Source organism: Dama dama, chromosome 11 (genome assembly GCF_033118175.1).
Source record: "Dama dama isolate Ldn47 chromosome 11, ASM3311817v1, whole genome shotgun sequence".
Lineage (NCBI taxonomy): Eukaryota > Metazoa > Chordata > Mammalia > Artiodactyla > Cervidae > Dama > Dama dama.
In genome coordinates, this window is record NC_083691.1 from 74,987,376 (window position 1) to 75,005,682 (window position 18,307).

The 18,307-nt window shown below is 46.9% G+C and overlaps 1 protein-coding gene across 1 annotated transcript; it reads right to left on the reverse strand.

Annotated features, from left to right (window-relative positions):
* Positions 1–516: 516 nt before the first annotated feature.
* On the reverse strand, positions 517–12,779 carry TMEM247 (transmembrane protein 247). Its single transcript, XM_061156120.1, has 4 exons — positions 12,663–12,779; positions 11,463–11,810; positions 8,548–8,723; positions 517–538 (listed from the first exon to the last, which is right to left on the reverse strand). Exons 1-4 carry the CDS (start codon positions 12,777–12,779, stop codon positions 517–519), a joined length of 663 nt encoding a protein of 220 aa, XP_061012103.1.
* Positions 12,780–18,307: the final 5,528 nt, after the last annotated feature.

An 18,307-nucleotide genomic window follows, 5' to 3' on the forward strand; every position in this document is an offset into this window, starting at 1 on the left:
AGGCAAAGTGACTGTGTCATTTGATACAAATGAGGCTCATGAGGGTAAAAAGTGTAGCTTTATTCTCTTATTTGGGGATTTTCTAGCCCAGAGAAAAGCTAGTTGCTGAATGGGGCCGGGGAGGAAGCCAGGAGGGAGAGGAAACGCCAAGAATTGGGGAACTCAGTGCTTTGTGTTAGCCCTCAGATTAGCAGCTGCAAGCCCAAGGCGTGACCTGCACACCAAGAGGTGTCTCCCACTCAGCCAGACTCTGCTTCCAGAGCTGGTGGGCATATAAGCTGCCCCCTCCCCACCCCGGACATTGCCTGTGTGGGGACCTTTCCTCCCCCTAGACCACCAGACTCAGCATCCTCGGCAGTTGGGTCTGCTCCCGTGGTCCCTACCCCCTTTCAAAATGCATAGCACCTGTTCCTCTTCCTCTGGCTGATGGGGTGTCACGGATCAGAAGGGGATTTCAGAGGATCCACAAAAGCTCCCTACCCCAGAAGGTCTCCCACACTCACTCGAGGGCTAGGCTCATGGGTGGACCACCACAGCACTGGGGAAGAGGGGGGGGGGATAGCCTGCACTTAGCCAGACCCCACAGTTGGTTCCAGGATCCTCTGTCCCCACCTTGAAATCCTCAGTGGTTCTTGAACAAGGGACCCTCATTGTCCTTCTGCACTGGGCCCCGAAGATCCTGGAGCTGAGTTCTGATTGCTCCACATCTCTCATTTCTTAAAGTCAGGTCTCTGACCCCTACATTCTCTGCCCTTCTCTTACTAACACCTCTCATTTGTAGAGCTGAGCCTGCACCCTCTTATCACATTGTCACCTTGAGTCCCTAAATCACTGACTCTTGGCAGAGGCATTTGGGGGATTTGTCTCCTGACTCCAGGCCACACCTTTGATGCCACCCCTTTGTTCTTGAGGAACCAAAATGCTTGCCTCCTAACCCTCTCCATGATCCCCTCTTTCTTAAAGTATAGGAAATTTGCAAGTCCAAAGCTCTTAAAGAGCAGCAGACCTAGCCCTCTGAGGGTGCTTAATAAATACCAACTAATGAACCTGCAGCTGCTGCTCCTTTGGCTAATTAAATCTAAATGAGTCACAGACTTTAAATTATGCAACAAGGCTTGGCCAAAACAGCTTAAAATTGCGGGAGTCCCAGCTTTTCTGCTGTGCCCTGTGGAAAAAAAATCCCGTCTTTTAATCATGCTTAACCTTCCTGAAAGAACAGTGGCAACCTTTAAATAATGAATGAATGTATATTAGCAAGATTTTTCCCCAAGCTACAACAGAGCCAGATCATAAAAGGGACAGAGGCAGAGACAGGCCTGGGGGGATGCCGGAAGTTTCTGGTGAATTGCGGAGTGCTGGGAGCAATTATTTGGTTGCTCAGAAGCCCAGAGCAAGGACTGGTGAAGAGCATGGAGGGGAGGGGCAGAAGTATGGCCACTCAGCCTGTGCTTGCCAGCTATGAGGGGGGCTCCCGCAGCCCTCCTAGGGGCTGCACGCTTGGTTATCCTCTCTCCTTTCCTTCCTGTCTTGCCTCCACACACACCCCCTACCCCCGACTCTCCCCTTGCCCCCAGCCCAAGACCCTCCAGGCTGAGAGCACTGTCTTTGCAACTGAACAAAGGTTGAATCACTTCACCTAGAGCAGCGCTTTTGTGACGTCCACGTGTACAAGAGTCATTGAGAATATTGTCAAAAACAAAGGATCAGTGGGTCCAGAGTGGGGCCTGGGATGCTGCATTTCTAAGATACCTGGAGCTGCTGGTCCTCAGATCATGTGTTGAGTCACAAGGATTTAGTTTTTGTAATGAAGCTGAAAATGTTACAATCAACTGGGGCAGTGTTCAAGTTACCAAATTCTCTGGACATGATCTCAGACCAATTAAATTGGAATTTCTGAAATCAGACCCAAGGCTTTTTGGTCCTATTCTCTCCACCCCCCACCTTTTTCTTTTCTTTCTTTTTTTTTTTTTTTAAACCTGAGCGCCTAGGTAATTGGTAGGTCACCCAAATGAAGCCTAGAAAGCTTAACCAACTTGCTTGCCGTCACCTGTTGAAGTGGGATTAGAAACTGAGATGGCAGGGAATTTGGAAGCCAAGCCTGCTCCTTCTTCCCTCCTTGCAGATCTGAGCATTTCCAGGATCCTAGCCTGTCCCTGGGCTCAGGGTTGCAACCTATGTGATTCCACTGTGACAGCAGGCAAGATTCTTCTATCTTTCTCTTCCTAAGACTGCTTGAAACTATTACTAGTGCATAATTGCTTGGGCTATAGTGGAGTGTACTGTGTAGGATCTGTTTGGGTTCTATTCTGCGGGATCTGGGACTCAGGAAGGGGAGGGACTCTAGGGGCAGACTGGCCTCCTCCAGCAGCCTAGCACCAAGGGGTGTGCCCCCAGGCAAGTCTGAGGCCCTTGTTGTGTAAGATCCTGGGGCCTCAGGCAGAGGTCAAAAGGATGAAGGCAGAGCTGTTCCAGTCCAGTACTGGGAGAAAACTGTGACCTTCTTGCTGTGGTATGTGAGTGAGGCCTTAAGGCAGAAGTGCAGCCATGCGCCAGACCCAGCTTAGCCATAGCTGTGCTCCACCCAGTTGTCTCAACCCAGACAGGACTGTGATGCTGGCTTAGCACTGAGGCAGGGAGCGGGAGCTGGGCCTAAGAAAGCAGCAAGGTACTATAGATACAGTTATTTGTTTATTCAATATCTGCCCTTCTCTTTCCCCTCCTCCCCATACTATCAGAATCGTAATTTTGTTCAAGGCTGCAACAGTGTCCAGGCAAAAAACTTACTATTCTAAAGATGTCTTGAAGTTAGGAGCAGCAACATGACCAGTCTGACCCATGAGATGCAAGCAGAAGTCTCTAAGTGGATCTTTCTGGAAAGCTTTTCAGAGGTGGCTTCATTTCTTTTCCCCCTTTGCTGAACAGGAGTTGATACCTAGAGCCACGGCAGGCATATTGAGATTATGAGGCTAAAAACCATGAAGTGAGCAGGATAAAAGTCATATGCTAAAGATGGTGGAATGAAAAGAAGGGTCCTTTATGACTGGGTTCTCTATGACTTCCTAGAGAAATTTCACCATCACGGAATTTCACCATCACATGCCTTACCAGGGATTTCTTAGTGTCTGAGACATGTAAACTCCTACTTTGTTAAGCCACTGTGACTGGGTTTCTTTTACAGCTAAATGCAATCTTCACATGGGGACGTTAGAATGAATGTTCCTAGACTGGAAATGGGAAGAGAAAGTCAAGGCAAAAACATGGTCCCCAGGAGAGGGGATGGGTGAAGAATTTCCCTTTTTTGGGGGAGGGTCACTATTGTTGTTATTCATTCACTAGGTAGTATCTGCCTCTTTGTGATCCCATGGACTGTAGCATGCCAAGCTCCTCTATCCTCTGCTATCTCCTGGAGTTTACTCAAATTCATGTCCATTGAGTCAGTGATGCTATCTAACCATCTCATCCTCTGCCACCCACTTCTCCTTTTGCCTTCAATCTTTCCCAGCATCAGAGGCTTTTCCACAGAGGTGTTTCTTCTCATCAGGTGGCCAAAGTGTTGAAGCTGCAGTGGCTGTCCTTCCAATGAATATTCAGAATTGATTTCCTTTAGGATTGATTGATTTGATCTCTTTACAGTCCAAGGGACTCTCAAGAATCTTCTCCAGCACTACAATTTGAAAGCATCAATTCTTCAGCGCTCAGCCTTCTTTATAGTCCAACTCTCACATCTGTTCATGACTACTAGAAAAATCATACCTTTGACTATACAGACCTTTGTTGGCAAAGTGATGTCTCTGCTTTTTAATACACTGTCTAGGTTTGTCATAGCTTACTTCCAAGGAGCAAGCATCTTTTAATTTCATGGCTGCAGTCATTGTCCACAGTGATTTTGCAGCCCAAGAAAATGAAATCTGTCACTGCTTCAACTTTTTGCCCTTCTATTTGCCATAAAGTGATGGGACCAGATGCTATGATCTCACTTTTTTAAATGCTGAGTTTCAAGCCAGCTTTTTTCACTCTCCTCTTTCACCCTCATCAAGAGGCTCTTTAGTTCTTTACTTTCTGCCTTTAGAGTGCTATTATCTGCATATCTGAGGGTGTTGATATTTCTCCCAGCAGATTTGATTCCAGTTTGTGATTCATTCAGCCTGGCATGTCACATGATGTACTCTGCATATAAATTAAATAAGCAGGGTGATAATATACAGACTTTCCCAGTTTTGAACCAGTCTATCATTTCATGTTTGGTTCTAACTTTTGCTTCTTGACCAGCATACAGATTTCTCAGGAGACAGGTGAGGTGGTCTGGTACTTCCATTTCTTTAAGAATTTTCCACAGTTCATTGTGATCCACACAGTCAAAGGCTTTAGCATAGTCAATGAAGAAGTAAATGTTTTTCTAGAATTCCCTTGCTTTCTCCATGATCCAATGAATGTTGGCAATTTGATCTCCAGTTTCTCTGACTTTTCCAAATCCAACTTGTACATCTGGAAGTTCTTGGTTCATGTACTGCTGAAACCTAGCTTGAAGGATTTTGAGCATGTGAAATAAGTGCAACAGCACAGCAGTTTGAACATTTCTTATTTCCTAGGAGATTAAGTTCACATTCCTCAGACCAACATTCAAAACTATAAAATTTGGTTCCAAATCACTTTTCCAGGTCTGTTGTTATTCACCAGAGCGAGGATGAGCCTACTCCTTTCTTTGAATTAAGATCCCACACTGGTCTGAATTCAGGTGAGTTCTCCCTGCTCCTTTCTACCTGTCCCAGGCTTACCGGCCCCTGTGAGCTGCTCTTTTGAGAAGACTTCCGATCATCCTGTACTCCAGGGCCCTCTCGTTTAATCTCCTTCATCACTGAGATCTATGTGCCTGATAGTTTCTTTACACTTTAGTGTGTATCAGCTGCATCTCCCCAGCAAGGCTGTGAAATCCTCCGAGGCAGGATTTTAGGAGTGTGTAAGTATATAAAGATCATGTGTTTTGGAGTCAGACTTGAGATCTCAGATGGTTTGGGCGCATCACTTAACCTCTCTGAGCCTCAGTATCCTTGTCTGTGAAATGGGGATGATATACATGTCTACCTCCCAGGCCTCCATAAAGCATGTAACCAAGTACCAGGCACATTGGAGATGCTCTGGAATAGCTTGTGTGTGGCCTTGTTGCCTGCTTGGTAACTCTAGGCTGTGCCTTTTTCTATCCCTTTCATCTCTCTTCGTTTTTCTCTCTCGCTTCCTTCTGATTTTCTGCTTTGCAACTGAACTGGGAGGCCTATACCAAGTTTGGGGAGTGACCATGAGTTGCTCTCATTTTTACTGAGGGCACATCTTCTCTTACTGGCTCCGGTCTTCTATCAGAGTAGGAGGAGGGACAGAAGGGAGATTTCATGCCCATTGCTAAGGGGGTGAGAAGAGAGGCTAACAACTGAAAGTTTACTCAGTCTTTCTCTAAAGATTTATAAGGAAAATGGGTGTATTTAATCTAGTTTTACCTGGCAACAGGTTGATTAAATAAATGGTATTATAGCACTTGTTTTTTTGCAAACTCTCAATTCTATTTGCTCTAGCAGATTAAACATCTGGGCCTTAATCTTTTTGATATCCTGATCTCCTCCTTCAGTTCAGTTCAGTCACTCAGTCATGTCCTACTCTTTGTGACCTCATGGACTGCAGCATGCCAGGCTTCCCTGTCCTTCACCATCTCCCGGAGCTTGCTCAAACTCATGTCCATCAAGTCGGTGAAGCCATCCAACCATCTCATCCTCTGTCATCCCCTTTTCCTCCTGCCTTCAATCTTTCTCAGCATCAGGGTCTTTTCCGATGAGTCAGTTCTTCACATCAGGTGACCAAAGTATTGGAGTTTCAGCTTCAACATCAGTCCTTCCAATGAACATTCAGGACTGATTTCCTTTAGGACTGACTGATCTCCTTGCAGTCCAAGGGACTCTCAAGAGTCTTCTCCAACACCATAGTTCAAAAGCATCAATTCTTTGGCACTCAGCTTTCTTTGTAGTCCAACTCTCACATCCATACATGACTACTGGAAAAACCATAGCTTTGACTAGATGGACCTTTGCCGGCAAAATAATGTCTCTTCTTTTTAATATGCTGTCTCGGTTTGTCATAGGTTTTCTTCCAAGGAGCAAACGTCTTTTAATTTCATGGCTGCAGTCACCATCTGCAGTGATTTTGGAGCCCCCCCAAAATAAACTCTGCCACTGTTTCCATTGTTTCCCCATCTATTTGCCATGAAGTGATGGGACCAGATGCCATGATCTTAGTTTTGTGAATGTTGAGTTTGAAGCCAGCTTTTTCACTTTCTTCTTTCACCTTCATCAAGAGGCTCTTTAGTTCTTCACTTTTTGCCATTAGGGTGGTGTCATCTGCATATCTGAGGTTATTGATATTTCTCCTGGCAATCTTGATTCCAGCTTGTGCTTCATTCACAGCCCAGCATTTCTCATGATGTACTCTGCACATAAGTTAAATAAGCAGGGTGATAATATACAGCCTTGACGTACTCCTTTTCCTATTTGCAACCAGTCTGCTGTTCCATGTCTGGGTTCTAATGTTGCTTCTTGACCTGCATACAGATTTCTCAGAAGGCAGGTAACATGGTCTGGTATTCCCATCTCTTTAAGAATTTTCCACAGTTTGTTGTGATCCACACAGTCAAAGGCTTTGGTATAGTCAATAAAGCAAGATTTTCTCCTTCTTTCGCCTCAATCCTTGCCCCCCAGAAACCCAGATCAAATTAAGAGATTGTGAGAAGTGACCCATAGCAAAAAAATTCTATTGAAAGTTTAATGAGAAATGACAGTTTTATTACCTTCAAGTAAATACCTGCCACAGGCAGCTATAAATGGGAATGGACACATTGAACTGGGTGGAAAATAAGAAGTCACTGTGGACTGGTTCATGATAATGTGTCCTGACATTGAATCCCAGAGTGGTCTTCTCTTTTCATGTATTTTCACTCAGCATCACTCAGAGAGCCCAACAAGACAGAAATGTATTCTTTTGTTCTTCTTAAAGCAGAGTCTCATGTCCAGGAAGAAGAGGGGTCAAAAAAAGAAAAAGACTTGACTGATTGCACAGCTGTGTCCATTCAGCTTGCTGTGTTATTCTTGAAGTCTCCTGCACTGACCATCATTCTCAGATGGGGCTGGTGGGGTTGGGCAGCTGACAACCTTCTGTGTGTTGGGGGGCGGGGGGGCGGGGTAGGGGATAGGGGAGTTGAACACACACACACTGGGTCACTTCATTTGTGCCCTCTAGTGCCCAGAGTCTGTTCCTTTTAGTCGTTGCTGCCTGCTTATCTGTGTACCTGTCTATTGTAGACCGCTATTAGCTGTGTGTGTGTGTGTGTGTGTGTGTGTGTGTGTGTGATTTGAGGGTTGGGCTGTGTGGCCTGTTTGGTTTTGTCCCCTCTCCTTCTACTTTTCCACGAGAGCAGCATTGCTGACTTGTTGTGGATCTAATCAGACATCAGTGCCTCCTTCCCAAGGCCCCTAGAGTATGCCCAGATTTTGCCCCCACCTCACCCAGGCCTGTACTGCCCAATGTTTAGGCTCCCTGGAGCTGATTCAGCATCTCTGTTCTTGGATCGCATGTGACTGAGGGCAGGCTCTGGGCCTGTGTGATAGACTTTGTGCAGTCCTGCTCAGGCCAGGGTTAAATGGGCCAGTGGCATGGTGATGCCATCTTGACATGTCTGCAGAGCTGGAAGGAGTTTACAGAGTTTTGGCTCTTGTGTTAGTTTCCTGTGTTAGTTTTGCTGCTGTCATAAATTATTACAAATGTAGTGGCTTAAAGCAACTCATTTATTCTCTTACAGTTCTGGAGGTCAGGAATTTAAAATGGCTTTGGCAGGGCTGCATTTTTTCTGGTGACTCTAGGAAAGAGTCCGTGTTCTTGCCTTTTCTGACTTCTGTAGGCTGCCTGCATTTCTTGGCTCGTGGTCCCACATCACGCCCCACTCTGCTCCCATGGCCACATGTTCTCTGCCTCTCACCCTCCTGCCTCCCTCTTATAGGAACCCTTTTGATTACACTGTGCTTATCTGGATAATCCAGGGTCACTTCTTCATTTCCAGGCCTTAATTTAATCCCAAAGTCTTTTTTTTTTTTTTTTTTTAATCACATTAGGTAACATATGGGAACTGGGATGTGGACGTCTCTGGGGAACCTCCCTCAGCTCCCCACACCTCAGACAAGATCTGTCTAAATGAGCAGATTCAGTGGATCCCAAGTCAGCCCAATCATGGTATAATTTCGGTGATTCTGGAAAGGCTTTCTAAACCCCTTCTCCCTACAGATGCCTCCTTAACCTACTACCTTCTGAAATCCTCCTCTTGGGAAACAAAGTGTCCTCACCCACAGTGAGAACTCGGGCTCAGTACAAGGCCTAAACATGTTTCTTCACACTAAGGTGTAAATGTTTGACAGCAAACCTTTCCTAACAGCAAGTTCTGACTGGGGGAGGGGGGCGCAGGTGAGGGGAGGAGGTGCCCAGTGATGGAGAGAGAGCGAAGGCACTTGGAAGTATGACCATAAAGTTTTAATCAAACAGAGCAAAATGGCCACAATGCAGAACAGGTAGTGCTTGGAGAACAGAAAGAAGATCATCTCCTTGGTGACGTAGATTATGTGTATGAAGATGAAGCAGTACAGGAACATGGCAAACTGGTTCTGGGGAAGCAGGAGGTCCTGGAGGCCTCCCGAGAACTGTGGGGAAAGAAGAGAGTGGAAGCGACCAAGCGGGGCCCGGGCACCAGGCAGACCTGGGCTTCCTTCCTGCTCTTGTCCCTTCTGGACTGTGACCTCAGGCAGGCTGTCTTCCTCACCCAAGGTGAGGGTAATTGTGCCCACCTCACAAGACGGTGAGGAGGAAGCGTGAGACAAGAATGAAAAATTCCAGGCAAGGCTACTGGCACAGAGGGGACTCATCATTTTCACTTCTTGAGCCTGGCCTTTGCCCTCCTTTCTCTGTACGCTCCATGCAGCCTGTGGGCCCCACACGTGGGCAGTCTCTCTCAGAGATCCCCAGATCTGGACACTGGATCTTGGGCTAGTTCCCTAGATGGTCTCCCCTGACGCCCCACCATTTTTGCTGGATGGTGGCCCGATGAGAGGGCATCCCTTGAGCACAAATGCCTGTATCTGATTTTCTGGGTGCTGGCTTGTGTCACATCGGGACAGGCTGCGATCCTTCAGCCCAGGGTGTGTCTCTCCTGTGGACAGGTAGTAGACAGGTAATGGGGCCTCCCTAAACCCTCAGGGTCTTGGGTGTGGGGGAGGGTCAGTTTCTGCCTGTGTGTTGCTCTTTTCCAGGATCTATATGATTAAGGTCAAACAGATCCCCAATTAAACTATAGAAAGCATTAACATATAAGTGGAGTAAAAGCTGATGTAACTTTTATGATCTGCAGTTAAGAAGGCATCACACCTATGGTTCATTCTTTAAAATATTTCAACTCATGCCATATTTTTTGTAAGCAGGGTTGGTGATGCTCTGAATTCACTAGAAACATATTCAGAGGTATTTTTCAATACAATAACAACTGTCTACCTACTCACCCACCCACCCAGAAAAAGAGAGTTGGGAATTTAAAAATCAACTCAACTCCTCACGGAAATGCACAGGAAGTAAAACGCTTTTGTAAAATATTGTTAAAGGTGGGGTTTTGGACACAATACTGTTGAAACAACTACATAAAATGTGAGGGCAACTAAATAAAACTGAGGAGGGCAGAAATTGACTCCAGTAAAGCTGCCTCTAGAATGAATGGCAAGGAAGGCAGAAGACCAGAGGAAGGAACCAGGTGTTCTGGGGTGGGAGTGGAGGGCTGGACAGATACTGTGTTTCTCTGCAGACCAGGTGTGGCTCTGTGTCCACAGACTCTTTGCCACTGTTGGTGGTCTGCATGCTAATGACTGACATTTGTGATTTTGATAACAAACTGTGCATTTGTGAAATCTTTTAGACTTTTCAAAACACTTCCAACGGTCTCTTTTTTTTAAGTTAAGACAGAGAGCAGATAGGACTATAAAGATTTCCATCTCCTCCAGCAAGGAGAAAGATTTTCAGACTAAAAAGCAAGTATTTCATGAGCAAGAAAAACAAAAGATAATTGTTAAGAAGCCAGCATGTGTTCATTGAGAGCAAATCATGCAAAGCCAACCTAATTTTCTTTAAAAAGAACATGGACCAGACAGTTGGGGAAATGCTGTCATATAATATCTTAATTCTGGGAAACTTAATTCTGATAACTGTGTGTATCAGTACAGTTTTCTGGACAAGGTAGAGAAATGTGAGCTGCAGAAAATGTAACTCAAGGGTGCTGATTAATGGAACATTGCTAACCTGTAGGGAGATCTTTTAGTGGTATTTACTTTAGGTCATATCCTCCTCAACAATTATAGCAATGACTCGGATAAAGCCAGAAGGCACGTTTCTCAGAACTGAGGATGACTCAGAACTGGGAAGCATAGCTAATACATTACATCCCAATAAAATTAAAAAGTGATGAACATAGGTTGTTGCATTTGGGTCAAGAAGTGAATTGCGTGAGTACATAAAAATGGTAATAGCTAACATTAATTGAGTGCTTACCTCAATGTGCCAGGCTCATTTCAGAATGCCTCACATGTATTCTTTCATTTAATCCTCCCCACAACCCTATGAGGTAGATATTGCCTTAGAGATGAGCAGACCAAGGTTCAAAGAGGATCAGTAATTTGCCCAGTGTCATGCAATTCATATGTTTCAGAGCCAGGATTTTAACTTAGAACTGTTTGATTTAAAGTTCGGACAGTGCTGCTTTAAACAATATCTTTCATTATTTAGCGCTTTATGATGGTCCAGCCACAGTGTTAGGAACTTCCCATCCCATTTAATCACACACAGGCTTTCTATCCACTTTTAGGTTAGGGGAGAGTGGCCCATTTCTTGCCAAAAGATATCTAAGTTTTAGTTGACAGCAAGGCAGTGTGATCCAATAGAACAAATGCAGCCCTGATCAGGGGAGGTGTGTGTCTGTGTGTGGTGGGGCGGGGGATGGCTCTATCAGAATCCACCGGCCAGGCAGCAGTGGTGGGGGGGTCAGGGCTGGGGGTGGGGGAGCGTTGGAGGGGACATGATGGGGAGGGGGCGCGAAGGGTGCGGGTGTCTGCAGTCTAGGCCCAGGCATCCTGTTTTAAGAGAGGCCGAGAAGAGAGGAGAGGGGTGGGAATCCAGCCCGAGAAGAAATGTTGAGTTTTCCCTAAGGAGGACAACCGTAGACAAGGTGGTTCTGGGGTCAACCTTCCTTGAAGGGTTGGATCTGAGTTTAAGTAACACGGAAGCTCTAAAGCCGTGAGCGGACGCAGCCGCCAGACGGATAAAGGCGGCCTCCTGTGCAGGCCCCGCCGGGCCCCCTCGGCCCGAGCGTCCCGCACCCTCGGCCCGGCGGGACCGTCACCTACCAGGCGGGGCGTCGCCTGCTGCCGCAGCTGCTCCATCGCCTCCTCGTGCTGCCGCTGCCGCTCGTTCTCCTCATGCAGGTACCTGAGCCGCGTGAGCTCGAACTCCATGCGCGCCTTCTCCAGCTCCATCTCGGCGTTGCGCTCGCGCACGGGGGTCCCCGGCGCCGCCGGGACCGAGGGCAGCTCCGCGGGTTCGGGTCCATCGCCCGCCTGTCCTTTAGTGGCAGCGGGGCCAGCCTTGGAGGACAGTGACTTAGGTGGCCCCGGGCAGCCTCCGTCCTCACAAGTTTCCATCTCCTCCAGGTGGTCGTAGGAGGAGTCTGGCTTCGGGGTGTCTGCCTCCTGGGGCTGGGGAGACGGAAATGAGGGGAGTCAGCCTGGGGCGGCCCCGCCTCCCACCCCACGTGCACCCGCAGCCCCAGGCACCGTGTCCCCGGGGGTGCTTGAAAGTGTGTTGTGAGCTCTAAGCATCCAGACTGAATTCTTAGGAAAAACTTACAAGGAGTTATCAGGACCTTGGGAGTTAAGAAGATGGAGAGGGAAACTGACAGAGGAACGGCGCCCTAAATTTGCAAGTGGGTGTGGTGGGATATTGAGTAGAAGTCTAGAGTCTTCCTGGTGATCTTCAAATCGCTGCTTGCAGGTGACTCACCCCACCCCCACAACTAGTTTGGGATCAGTTAGATACCCAGTCGTCTAGAGGTTACAGAGGTAGGAAGAAACCTAGGATTTGCATTGAGTACCTCTGTATACGAGGACCCGGATCCCCATCTGTAGGAGGAAGAAAGCCACCCCCGCCCCCCACCCATGGAGAGGTAGATGTGTGTGTGTGTGAAAGTCGAGTCTGACTCTTTGGGACCCCATGGAATTCTCCAGGCTAGAATACTGGAGTGGGTAGCCTTTCCCCTCTCCAGGGGATCTTCCCAACCCAGGGATCGAACCCGGGTCTCCTGCATTGGAGGCAGATTCTTTACCAGATGAGCCACCTGGGAAGTGTAGAGGTAGATGGGGGAGAGCAAAGGCAACTTCAGGTGACTTCACAATCTTATGAAAGCTCCCTGGTCCCTGGATACAGCCAGGTGCCAGTGTGGGGACGGGGTGCACGTCAGCCCCCTCTTAGCTGCTCTCTGGAATCTCCTAGCACTCAGCCCCTAGCTCGTGGTGTCCCCATTGTGCTCTTCCTCCCCTCATCCTCCTTACCAACGAAGCCCTTGGCTTTCCTTCAGACATGGGGTCATCAGGCGCCATCCTGGGGAAGGTTGGGCAACTTTCTCCTGCCCCTCGGCCTTCCATCATTTCCCTATCCTCCATTGCCATCCAGAAAACCACAACACTGCCAGTTGGGGCCAAAGGACATTTTTTGAGGCATTAACATTTGGCCTCACAAGATTCCACAGCCTGGCCGCCATCACAATCGCCTGTCCTCATAATAACACACATTCCACCAGTCGCTAGGGCCCCTTTGGCAGAAGGTGGGATACCTTTGAGGTGCCTTTTAGGAAGAACTACAGGGTGGGCCTTCGACACCCCTAGGGACCACTTTGAAAACTAGAATTCCCCCACCTTGAAATCCAGAATTCCATCATTTGAAGTCTCTTCTCTTGAAGTTCCTCTTTTAAATGCAGGCTGCATTGAGATGAGTCACAAGTAGCTCCACAAACCTTGTTATGGGCCGGAGTTTGTCCTCTCACCCCCCACACTCATATGTTGAAGTCCTAGCCCCCAGTACCTTAGAATGTGACTTCATGAAGAGATAAGGGTCTTTACAGAGGTGATTATGTTAAAATGAGGTCATTAGGGTGGGTCCTTATCCAGTGTGACTGAGGAAACGGAAACACAGATGTGCACCTGAGGAGATGATGTGAAGATGAGGGAGAAGATGGCTGTCTGAAGACCAAAGAGAGAGGTCTCATATCAGAGTTCTCCAGAGAACCAACAGGAGCCCCATCTTATACGTTCAAATAGAACTTATAAAGAAGGGGCTCAGGTGATTATGGAAGCTGGGAAGTGGCACAATCTGCTGTCAGAAAGTGGGAGACTCCTGAAGGCTGATGTATAACTTCCAGCCTGAGTCTGAAGGCCTAGTAACCAGGAGCGCTGCTGGTGTAAGTCCTGGTCCAAGACTGATATCTCAGGCAGAGAGAGTTCAGCTTTCCTCTGCCTTTTTCCTCCATTCAGGCCTTCAAAGGATGAGATGATGCCCATCCACACTGAAACAGAGTAGTCTATCTATCCAGTCCACCAATTCAAATACTGATCTCTTCTAGAAGCATCCTCACAGACATACTCAGATATAATGTCTAACCAGATATTTGGGCATCCCAGGGCCTAGTCAAGGTGACACAGAAAATTAACCATCAAAAGCCTGGGACAGATCCTTCCCTCACAGCCTTTAGCTGAAACCAACCCTGCTGACACCTTGACCTTGGACATCTAGCTTCCAGAACTGTGAGAAGATAAACCACTGTCATTTAAGCTACCCAGTCTATGGTGCTTTGCTATGGCAGTCCTAGCAAACTGATACAACCTCGATTATTCCTTGAATGCATTGAGTGGGAACAGTAGAGAGATTGGGTGCTGGGGAAGAGTCTTTGTTTTCTTCAGTTTTGTGGAAATGACAAAAAACAGTGCTGGTAGCTGGAGGCAGGGTTGCATATGGAGAGAGAAAGGGGTGCGTTTGAATTCTCGCTTTGCTACTGTTTCTAGCTGGATGTCCAAGGGAAAGTTATTTCACATCTCTGATGTTCCGTGTACTCATTTGTGGAGGGGAATAAGGATTTGCCCACTCGCCTGCCCTGTAGCTTTCCCAGTGACCCAGCGGGCAAAGAACCTGCCTACAATGCAGGAGACGCAGGAGATGTGGGTTCGATTCCTGGGTCAGGAAGATCCCCTGGAGGAGGACATGGCAACCCACTCCAGTATTCTTGCCTGAAAAATCCCATGGACAGAGGAGCCTGGTGGGCTACAGTCCATGGGGTTGCAAGCGTCAGATACGGGCACCACTCAGCGACTAAGCGCTGTGCTGCCCTGTAGCACTGATGTGAAACTAAGCTACTGCCTTTGCCGGTTACCTGCCTACACAGGGGCTGTGAAAATGATAACCACACCATCTCTATTACAAGAGGGTTTGTCACTGGAGAGAAGAAAGTGCTCAACAGCTACCTTCTTGAAAGGTGTTTTTTGGCCGTGCCAGGCAGCTTGTAGTATCTTAGTTCCCCAACCAGGGATTGAACCCAGGCCACAACAGTGAAAGCCCCAAATACTAACCTCTAGGCCACCAGGGAACTCCCTGTTGCAAATCTTTATCTGAACCATGGCTTTCCTCTCCCAGAATTATGATGGTGACCATAGGAACTGTCTCACAGTTATTGTGTAAGATGTTGATCCTGCTTCAAGCACTAGGAGTAGGATTGCCAGATAAATCTATTTAAGGATGTCCAGTTAAATTTGAATTTTAGATGAATAATTTTTAGTATAAATAAGTTCTGAAACTTGCATGGGACATATTTATATTATTCTTTGTTGTTTATCTGAAATTCAAATTTATTGTAACTGGGGATCCTGTGTTTTCATTTGCTAAATCTGATGGTCTTAACTAGGAGAGACCTGCCCAGAGAAACAATTATGTATGACTAATGAGCTGCTATTAAAAATCACCAAGTACTCAAGTGTATAATAAGTGGTAGGTGTAGTTGTATCAGTTGTATATCAAACAACCATAAAACTCAGTGATGTAACAACAATAAACATTTATTTAACTCAGACATCTAAGAGTTGACTGATCTAGGCTAGGCTCCTCTGGGGGCTTGGTCAAGGCAGCTTCTTCCTCTTCTTGGGGCTAGTGGGCTGGCCTTGGCATGCTCTTTTCATGGCAAAGGGAGAAGCACAAGAGGTCTTGGAATTGGCATACCCTCACTTCCATCTTATGCTATTGGCTTTGGCTTTGACCAAACTCAAAGTCGAATGACGGGGAAATGTACTCCATCCTTTTAGTGGGAAGAACTGTGAAGACATAGTATAAAAAGTGTCGATATGAGGCAGGAAGAAGAGTTGGGGCCCATAAAGCAATCTCTTGTTGTAGTCAAGAAGGTTGGTGCTGCTCTGATTGGAGCAGCTGGGGAAGGTCTGGTGGAAGAGGTGACATGAAGGGCAGGTGGGATTTGGGCAAGAGGATCAGCATGAGCAAAGTCTTGGCTGATAATTATTATCTATTTGTCTTTCCATTTCTGCTCTCTGCCCTTCCCCATCCTGCCCTTTCCCTAGGAGGTTGTCCTCCATGAAACTGCATGAATTCATTAAGGAAAGCAGTATATTCCAAGCAAGCCAGATGCACTCTCATTTCCCCTGTCCCAAGGTAAGAACTGCATATACCTGTCCTTAGGGGACTCTATAGGAAGCTGAGGAGATAGCTCTCATGAGCCTTGGGTTGGTCTAGCACTTCTTCACCATAAAAGGAATCTCCCCTCCTCCACTGAGCCCAGAGAAAGGAGGCTAGAGTAAAGCCTCTTGAGGGAATGAGGAGACAGGATCACATGGGCGCCCCCGGGGACTGTGCTGCCTTCGTGTGCCTGGTTATTGTTACCTGGCTGGCTCTGATGTTTCTGCTTCTCTGTCCTCTCACTTTAATCAACACCCTTTCTCACTTTTTTCCCTATCTCATAGCTCTAATGTATGTAACGTTTCTGCTTCCTCCCAATTGCAGCATATTGTAACTTGAGCTTCTAAAAACCCTTCACAGCCCTGACTGCATGACCTCTCTCTATGCATTCAGTGTTGTGTTTGTCTTAACTGTCTTAGTCATCATGATTTCCTAGTTGACTTTCCCAAGAGCAGGAATCAGAATGACCTGCTTTGTCTCTATGTGGGCAGAGCTTCTCATTCTAGTTGCTGGGCAGCCCGTCTATTGGAAAGGTGTCCAGCCCGGCTGGGTGGGCAGTGGAAAAGTGGAGGGATGGGGAGGCAGGGCCATACAGAACAGTGTGCAGCAGCCTTGGGTGGTTCCTAAGCAGGAGCTGAGGGTGGTGGTGGGGGGTCAGCTTCCCTTAGAAGGCCCACTGGGTGCAGCAGGCACCGTGCTGAAAGTTGGTGGACAGATTCGTATAGTAAAGTGTCAATTGTTTTGGCAAATAACCTGATGAGAGATGTGTATGTATATTAGTATGGCACTCACAAACTTCCATGCCCATTATCTCATTTGATTCTCAGAATGCCTGATGAGGCCATTTAAAGCAGGTGTAATTATTGCTTCCTGACAAGCAAGGAACCTGAGTCACACAGAGAGATGAAGTGATCAGTGTCTGAGTGCAGAGGATGTTAGTGGTTGAGCTAAGACTGGAATGCGGGCTTCCCGTCTCCTTCCCTGATGTGTTTATACTAGACCATAGGATGGTCTTTAGGGCTCCAACTCTGAGAGGTAAGACAATTTTCTACTTCAAATGGAAGAAAGACAGGTGTACATGGATGTGTATTACACATTGCTTATAATAGCAAAAGACCGGAAAAAAGTTAAATTTCCACTAGAAGCAATCTGGTTAGTGCTGTATCCATATCAAGAATACTATGCAGATTTTTAAAAGAATAAGACTAAAGAAAAAATAACAAATAAGGTAGATGCATTCGCACAATTATGGAATGCTCTCCAAGATATATTACTCAGTGGAAAAGCAAAAGCAGTGCTTTCCTGTATATTAAAAATAGGAAAACATATTATACTGGTATATGCCTAGAATATGCCTGTAAAACCATAAAAGAAACTGGTTCCTGATGGCTGTGCCTGAGGTGGGAGGATGGGGAGATTGAGGGTTTGGGGTAGGACAGAGATATTCCTAACTGTATAGCGTTTTGTAAAAAGCAATGTGCATATATTATGTTTTCAGTTACAATTTTTAAAAAGTGTGTGGAAGAGAGAGGTTTGCTCAGTATGGGTCAAAGGAAGTTTAGGCTGTGTAATCTAGTTGAAGACAGGTAGGCATCTTTAAGCCACAGGGTCATACCCACCCCACGTGCCATCCCCCCACCTCTGTGGCCCCTCTCCCATCTGGGGTTGCCTTTACTTTCACTGGGGACAGATGTCCAACTGCCAACATGTCCTCTTCCCTTTCTGGCTGCCTCAGCTGCAGACTGCTGGGATTTTGAGACATTTCAGCTCAGGTGTGCTAGAGCATTTAGGTGATTGTATGAGTCTGAGTAAGCTACAGGAGTTGGTGATGGACAGGGAAGCCTGGCATGCTGCAGTCTATGGGGTCTCAAAGAGTCGGACACCACTGAACTACTGAACTGACTGAATAGTAACACCAACAATAGTTTACAATGATCGGGCACTAACCATCTACCAGGTACTGGGAACTTTTCATGGATCATTTTATGTAATTTTTCAGAGAAATCCTATGAGTTAGGTACTATGACTATCTCTGTCTTCACAGAAGTAGTAACTGAGTTTCAGAAAGGCTAAGTCGCCTGCCCCTAGTGATGCAGGTAGGATCAGGTGAAGCCTGGACTTAAGCACCAGAGTCCCTGTGTTAAATCCCTTCCTGCTGGAAATACCGAGAGCAGTTTCTATTTTCCTGATGGAACCCTGGCTGATATACAGTGAGTATGCAAAAGGAAAGGGAGACCTAAATGCTCAGAGGATTTGCTGGGTGCATCTGATGTAAGGACACCCACCCCCAGGGTGTATGCCACGATGTATATGAAGGCATGTGTATGGCTTGCTCTCTGTATGACCCCTTCTCCACCAGTCCCCGCTTCACCTGCTTCCTCCTTACCTGACTATCCAAACCTCCTATTCATGGAACTTAACCAGTAACTGCCTTCATGTTTGCCCCTTGCCCCAGCTAGGGATTGTT